The following is a 7,355-nucleotide window of genomic DNA, read 5'->3' as shown; positions in this document are numbered from 1 at the left end:
CTCCTGGCGCAGGGAGCTGGGGAGCCGCACGCGTCTACGGTTAGGGGGTTAGGGCTGGGACACGTTGGCCTGCCACCGCGCCCCCACGTGGCGGTGAGAAGCAGCCGCTGGCTGGCCCTGCTTGGAGCGGTGGATGGGGGTGGGCAGGTTATACAGCCCCTCCTGGGCTGTGAAAGCACCAGGGGTTGGGGGCAATTTGGAGGGAGGGCTCCCAACAATTGTCTTTTGAGGACAATGCCAGGTCCTAAACTGCCCTAGGCACAGTCTCGGGTCTCACATGAGGCAGGCATAGGGAGAGCCTCAAGGTACATTTGTGAGCCTGTGCAGCTAGAGCTCAGGAGAGGCATGGGCGTTAATACTCTCTGGTGCATCACTCAACACCAGTAACCTCTGACTTAATGTGACTATGGCTCAACTGGCATTTCCGTCAATAGAGCACCCCTGTCCCTGACTCGGGCGAGTCAACAGTGTCCCCTCCCCATGTACCAAGTCCACTGCTGTCCCGCTGCCATCTCATCCGATTCTCCCAGCTCTCCTGTGATCAGGCCACCCCAAAGCTCAGGTGGGTCTCAGACAGCACTGGGCAGGCAGCACTACAAGCTGCCAGCAGAGGGCGCTGCCTGGAAGCATGTGGCCAACCACCTGGCCCTTCATTGGAAGGTTTAGACTGGGCTTTCCGGTATGGTAGCCACGGGCCACATGTGCCAATCCAGCCCGTGAAACATGGCTAGGCCACAGGCATCGGGGTGGCTCAGTCAGTTGAGCATTTGACTCTTGATTTCAGCTCAGGTCATGATCTCACGGCTTGTGGGATCAAGCCCCACGTCCAGCTCTGTGCTAACAGCATGGAGCCTGCTTGGGATTCTCTTCTTTCTCTCTGCCCCCCCCTCCCCCCCCCCCCCCCCCACACATGCTCTCTCCTTTCTCTCTCTCAAGATAAACAATAAACATAAAAGAAAAAAAAAACATGGCTAGTCCAAGTTAATATGTTCTGTGTGTGTAGACGCTGGGTTGATGGGATATAAAAAATGCTTTAAAAATCTCATTAATATTTTATATTAACTGTTACATGATCATTTTTGAATATGCTGCATTAAAGAAAATATATTATTAAAATTCACTTCACCGATTTCGTTTTGCTTTTTTAACATGGCTACTAGAAAATTTTCTATTATGGTTTGCATAGTATTGGACAGCCCTGTAGACAGTGGTTCTCAAAGTGTGGCCCCCTAAGCCAGCAGCTTCAGCATCAGCCAGGGTCGCAATGCAAATGCTCAGCCCCACTGAGATTTACGGAGTCAAGAACTCTGATGGGCCCCCAGCAACCTGTGTTTTAACCAGCCCCACAAGTGTTTCTGCTCAAGTTTGAGAACGCCAGACAGGAAGTGGTTTCCCAGCGGGAATTGTTGAGGGAGATGCAGGTCTGAAGTGGCTGTCCTCTGAACAGGAGACGAAGGCCCTGGCCTGGCTGGGGCTTTGTGAGAGGGATGCAGGTAAACAAGGAACAAACGAGGCCCCATCAGGGGTGCTCAGCCACACCTGGAATGTCCCTGCAGCATTGGGCTCCAGGGACTCGAGAACTAAGCTGTGTGATACTTGGGCTGTAGCAGCCCCTCTCTGGACCATGTTCTGAGAGAGCACTCTAACTGCCGACCCAACGAGAGGGGGTGATGGCAGAGGCTGATAGGGAACAGAGGGAGCCTTGACCCCTGGGGTCAGCCCTTATCCCAGAGACCAGGAGGACTCTGAGGCAGGAGCAAAGTCCCTGGGGACAGAGTCACTTGGGAACACCCCCTCCGCAGCCAGCCGTAGGCAGGGGAGTAAAAGGAACACTGGACAGGGAGTCGGAACCCGGCTCTGCCTCTCTCTGGGCTTGTGTCCCCATCTGCACGATGCCAGGGGCCAAGGGGAGGTGGGGGAGACACTGAATCCAACGCTCTTTAGGCAGCAGCGTGACCGCCCCCAGAGCCCTACTGCCTGGTTTCTAATGTTGGCCGTATGACATTTGGCAAGTAACGAAGCCTCACTGGGCCTTGGTTTCCACATCTGTACAATGGAAGGTGACCATAACACTCGCCTCGTAAAGTTAACGTGAGGATCGAATGACTGAATATTAAGTAAAACTTTTAAACGGTGCCTGGCACATAGTAGGTGCTCAGCAAATGTCAGCCACCCACCCGTATTACTACTTAAGGAGCGGTGTGCCTGTGTCAACCTCCTTGCTGGGAGTCAGGCTGAAGCCTAAGCCTTGTTTGGAGCCTGAGGGGGTCATGAGGTGGGGGACCAGAGGGGGGCAGCACCCCATCCAGAGGCACGGAAGGGCCTGGGGCTGCGCCCAGTTGTCCCACAAACAACAGTGACACTCGGGGCCCCGCTGAGGGCTGGACCGCTCCACCACTTGCGGAAGGTACCAGGAGCCCCAGATGGTGGCACCAGGCTGCCACTGCTGAGGTACAATGGGAGATGCCCCCCGTCACCTGCACCCCGCTTCCCAGGCCACACCTGGTGGCATCCTGGCCTTCAGGCCTTGGAATGAAAAGGGGGCTCGACAGGGTGGGGAGGGGCAGAGTGTGGAGGAGCCCCAGGAAGAGGCTGCTTCGAGCCACCCGCCCCCAATTCCAGGCTTGGGGAAAAACAGCTCCGGTTGCCCAACTGGGGAGGGCCATGGGGCTACCCTGCTCTGAGGGCCCCCCAGCTTCCCTGGGCTCTAGTCTCAGCTCAGCCCCATCTGGGACAGGCCTAAGACACTCAGCCCCCCAGGCTTGTTCGGCCTGAATAGTCCCCATGGGCCCTCCCCTCTCCTAGCACTGTTCGGAATGTCCCCACGACTGGGGAAGATGCCCGTCAGCCACCGCGGGGCAGTGGGAGGAGGCTGAAGGCCCACCGCAGGCAGGAACACCCCTGGGCCAAGCTGCATCGCCCTCTGGCCTGGCAGCACTGGAGCCAGAGGGTGCAACGGTTAGGGTACCAGCAGGTGCGAGAGCCAGGCTGCGTGTGCTCTCATCTGGCTCCTCCCCTCCCTGGCCGTGCGCCTCAGTTTCTCCACCCGTGAAATGATGAGGAGAAGAGTGCCGTTCAAAGGCTCAAATGAGTTCACACATACTGTGCCATCCGGACGATGGTGCCCAGCACACGGGCCACACTCAACAGCAGGGGCTATGGTTTCCAGGCAGGGCTCAACAGGGCCAGGCAAGCGGCCAGGGCCCAGGGCCCTTGCCAACCCCACTCAAGGCAGAGGTATGAGGAGTCCCGGAGGTGACCCTGAGCTTTCGTGTGCTGTCCCGGATTCCGCACTCCGTGTCAGGGAGCAGCCAGGAGGCGCGCCCCAGCCTTGCCTGTACCTTTTCCTCTGCTGGGCACAACCACCCCTGATGCCAGCTCAACTCTCAGGATAATGGATGGACAGGTTGGGCTGGGATGACCCACCCAGAGCCCCAACAGGCCCTGACATGGGCTCTATCCTGTCCTCACTGCCCAGGGACCATCTGCTTGCTCTCTCTGCGCCCCCACCCCCCAACAGAGGCTATGCCCAACTATACTTGACAAGCCTTGACAGAACTGCATGGAGCGGCTGGGCGGGGGAGGGGCTTAATGGGCAAAGGAACTTCCACCAGCCCCCCTCCTCCGTCCCCACCTCCAGATCCCAGGCAGCATGGATCAGAGAGAAGAGGCAGGAAGGGGGTTGTAAACAGTGACGTTGTTGGCACAGCTTTGGGTGACAGAGCATCAGTAGTCTTTCTGGACTCCTGGGGGGAACCGCTGGAGGAATCGGGGGTCCCTGGGATTTCACTGAGCCGTGTGGGGATGGAGATGACCGAAGTGGCTCCAGCGCCCCCGATACAGCGTTTAAAGTGGAGAATCCTGATGCCTCACTCACTCGCTGGGGGCCGTGGTGCTTGGAGTGGCCAGATGGGTGGCTTCTGTCCCAGTGAGCACTGGAGAGTCAGGTCTCAGGGCCAGGGGACCCAGCATTGTCCCCAGAGCACCCACATAGACCCAGCATGACAATGAAGCCCAAGATGACCAGAAGGCTTCTCCCAGAGGTCATCCAGTACCCCCTCCCCAGGCGCTCACCTCCCCCTAGGCAGCCTGACCCTCACTCAGATGCCATGGCCCACGGGTCAGCCCAGACCCATGGGTCTAATACCTTCCCTTGGCCCCACTGCCTTCCTGTTCTCTTCGGCACCTCTGACTGCTGGGCCACGGGTTCTCAGGCCATGCTCCAGATGGTCCAGGGCCTTCCACTCCAGCCCTGGGCAGGACAGGCCTGGTCCCCTCCCTCGGTCTGCCAGCTGTGCCTCTGTTAACTCGGCCAAGGGCCATGTCTGCCCTTGAAGAGTAGCAGCCCTCGGTGCTCAGGGTCCAGGGCCCGACTGTGTTCCTGCACGTGCCTGAGATGTCTGGGAGTAAGGAAAGAACACCTGGGGCCCGTGAGCACACAGACCCCAACACGCTGTGGCTTCTGGTCTGCAGAAGACACACGGGCAGGGACACAGAGCGCACACGAGCCCCGCACACACCTCACACGGGGCCGCAGGACGGCGTTACAGATGGGCCCCCTCCGCCTCCAGACTCGGGCGCGCACCCGGCGCGCTCAGGGCGGAGGGGCCCTACCGGGCCCCGGCGGGAAGGAGGTGGCCTGGCCGGCCGGCAGGTGCTCGCCTACAGGTCAGGGTCCTCGTGGCTGCACACGACGCCCGCGTCCTCCTGGTGCCCGCAGTTGTGCGTGCCCACGGCGGCGTGCGTGCACTCCAGCAGGTTGCGCTCGCCGCCCGCGCAGCGCACGTCGTCCAGGAGGATGGGCAGCCCGTGGCCCTCGCCGAACTCCGCGCGCTTGGTGGCCCGCACGGCGTGCGCAAAGCCCAGCTGGCGGCACACGACGGCGGCGGCCTTGGTGTCCCAGGCGTCGTCGCACACGGTGCCCCAGCGGCCACCCGCGAACACCTCCACACGCCCGCGGCCGGGACTCAGGCCCGCGGGCCGCACCAGGCGCACGGCGCCGTTCGAGGGCGCGGGGTCAGCCGTGCCCGGTCGCCCCCGCCGCCGCCCGCCGCCCCTCCGGCCCCCCGGCCGCCGAGTGGGCCGGGCGGGCCGCGGGGTGGGCGCGGGCCGAGCGGCCGTGGGGCGGCTGCGGCGGGGCGCCTTGGTGGGTGCACGCGCTGTGGGCCGTGGGGTGCTCTCCTCCCTCCGGATGAACTCTGCGCAGAGGAAGAGGTGGAGTCAGAGGGACCCCGGCGCCCACACCACCCCCGCTCTCCACCCAGGAGTGCAGACCGCCCCCCCACCCCCCACAAGGGGAAAATGTTCTCATTCTGCCCTCCGCTCTGACCCTGAGGATGGGGTACCTCTTGGAGGTGCCAGCCTGGGGCTGGGTGTGAGGTGCTTCTTCATTCTGTGCACATTAGCTGGCAGCTGGCTTATGCCAGTCTGCTACTGGGGTCTCCCCCCCTTGCCCTAGTCTTGGCCTTCTGGGAGTCTCTAGTCTGGGAGCAGGGACGCGGGCCAGACCCTCACGCTGTCAACTCGTGAGCCCGGTGGAGGGGAAGGAGTGTCTGGGAGGGCTTCTCGCAAGTGACCCTTTCTGGTTCCAATCTCCTGCGTAGGGGTGAGGACGCTGACGCCCACCGATGAGAAGAAAGTGAGGATCTATCTCGTCTAAGGCAGACGGGCAGGACGGGAACTGGAGGGCGCAGGGCCTCCAACGTGAAGTTCTCTCCTCCAGGCTGCTGGCTGGGGGCTGGGGCCCACACTGACCAGAGCTGGGGTCGGGGACAGGGTACCCTGGCCACCTACCCCAACACGGGGCATGGGGAGCTGAGGCCGGCGACTCCTTGCGTCCCTGCAGCACGTGGCCCTCACACTTGGCCCTGGTCAGCCACAGAGATGAACCTCACCCTCCATGAGACGCTGCCAGGAGAGACGGCACTCCCAGACTACGCCATTACTATGGGGAGGGATCCCAGGGCCACCAGTCCAAACCCTAAACCTCCCCACCTCAGCTGAGATGAAGGCTGAGAAAGGGTCTTAATTCGAGGCCACGTGCAGGTCAGGGCCAGGAGCCCAGCGACATGGGCCAGACGCTCCCCTCCCTGCACACTGGCCCCCAGGCCACCCACAGGGAAGGACTTCCGGCCCCCAGGCTGCCTTGCTTCTGCTTTGGCTCTTGTCGGTCCCCCGCTGCCTAGACTGCACCCCCACCCCACCTCCAGCGGACCTTCCTCTTCATTCCAGGCCCCAACCCTCAGCCTCCAGGAACCCCCCACCCCCACCCCAGTCTTGCACTGCTCTGGGTCCCCATGGCAGCTGGCACACACTTCTGTAAAGGCCCTGGGGCCATAAGTGACTTCTCTGTCGGTCTCAGACAGGACAGGGCCCGGTCTGCCTTCTCCTGTGGCCCCAGCATCCAGCACCGAATGGGTAACTGTAGAAAGTGCCAGAAACTGCTGAATGAATGGAAAACCCGCCAAGGCCTGGAACCAGCTGCCTCTAAAATGAACGTCCCAAAACACTGAGCTCATTCCTTCCCCCAACTTTCCTCTCCTGGGGGCACCACCTCCTCAGGGCTGGCCACCCCCAACTGCCAGGTGTCGAGCACGCCCCCTCTTCCTGCCCCCCTATCCCTCAGCCCACCCACTGGTGATCTATCTGTTGGGCACACTTGGCCCACTGAAGTATTTCCTTTGGCCTGCAGGGCGATTTTTTAAATTTCGAACCAGAGTTGCCCAAATTTGCAAATGGGGAGATCGTATATAACCACCTGAGCAGGCAGGGACCGTGTCTGTCTTGCTCAGCGGTATGTCCCCAGCATGAAGCACGTGTATGTGATAAGCAAATGGATGGATGGATGGATGGATGGGTGCATTTTTCCTGCTTCTCTTAAGAATGAATGGTCTGGCAGCACTGGTCTGTGTTCCCACCTAGCTGGGGCCCAGGGGATAAGACCCCTCTTCAGGCATACCCTTTCGGTTGGCCCCAGACGCCAGGGACCATCATCCGTGGCCTTGGCTGGCCCTCAGGTCATGGGTTTGCACCACCTCCCTCTCCACCGAGCTGGTCACAACGGAACCATCCTATGGCGGCCCCAGGCAAATGCCCCCTCTCTTGGGGCTCTTGCACCTGAAATGACTCATTCCAGTCTTGCTCCCCTGCAGATCAACCCACGGTCTCTGCCCCCAAGAGCTCTGAGTGCACCTGGCCTGGGGCCCGCCGTCTCTCCCTGTTCCTTGCCCCCTTGAGGCCACTTACCCATGACCTGGGTTTAAAGAGCTCCACCAACTTTAACTGAGTGTCTGATGTGTGCCACTCCCAGTGCTAGGCACAGGGGCCTAGGAAGGGCATCCAGGGCCAGCTGGAAG

The 7,355-nt window shown here is 61.0% G+C and overlaps 1 protein-coding gene across 1 annotated transcript in view; it reads right to left on the bottom strand.

Moving 5' to 3' along the window:
• Positions 1–1,072: 1,072 nt before the first annotated feature.
• HHIPL1 (HHIP like 1) overlaps positions 1,073–7,355 on the bottom strand; it is a 30,261-nt gene continuing 23,978 nt past the window's right edge. The window contains exon 9 of the mRNA XM_042990511.1: positions 1,073–5,198. Coding sequence (XP_042846445.1) covers positions 4,663–5,198 — 536 coding nt within the window. The 3' untranslated portion in view covers positions 1,073–4,662. The remainder of the gene's footprint in view (positions 5,199–7,355) is intronic.

This window comes from Panthera tigris, chromosome B3 (genome assembly GCF_018350195.1).
Source record: "Panthera tigris isolate Pti1 chromosome B3, P.tigris_Pti1_mat1.1, whole genome shotgun sequence".
Classification (NCBI taxonomy): domain Eukaryota; kingdom Metazoa; phylum Chordata; class Mammalia; order Carnivora; family Felidae; genus Panthera; species Panthera tigris.
The sequence above is the reverse complement of the archived record's forward strand: the minus strand, read 5'-3'. Positions and strand labels throughout refer to the sequence as shown.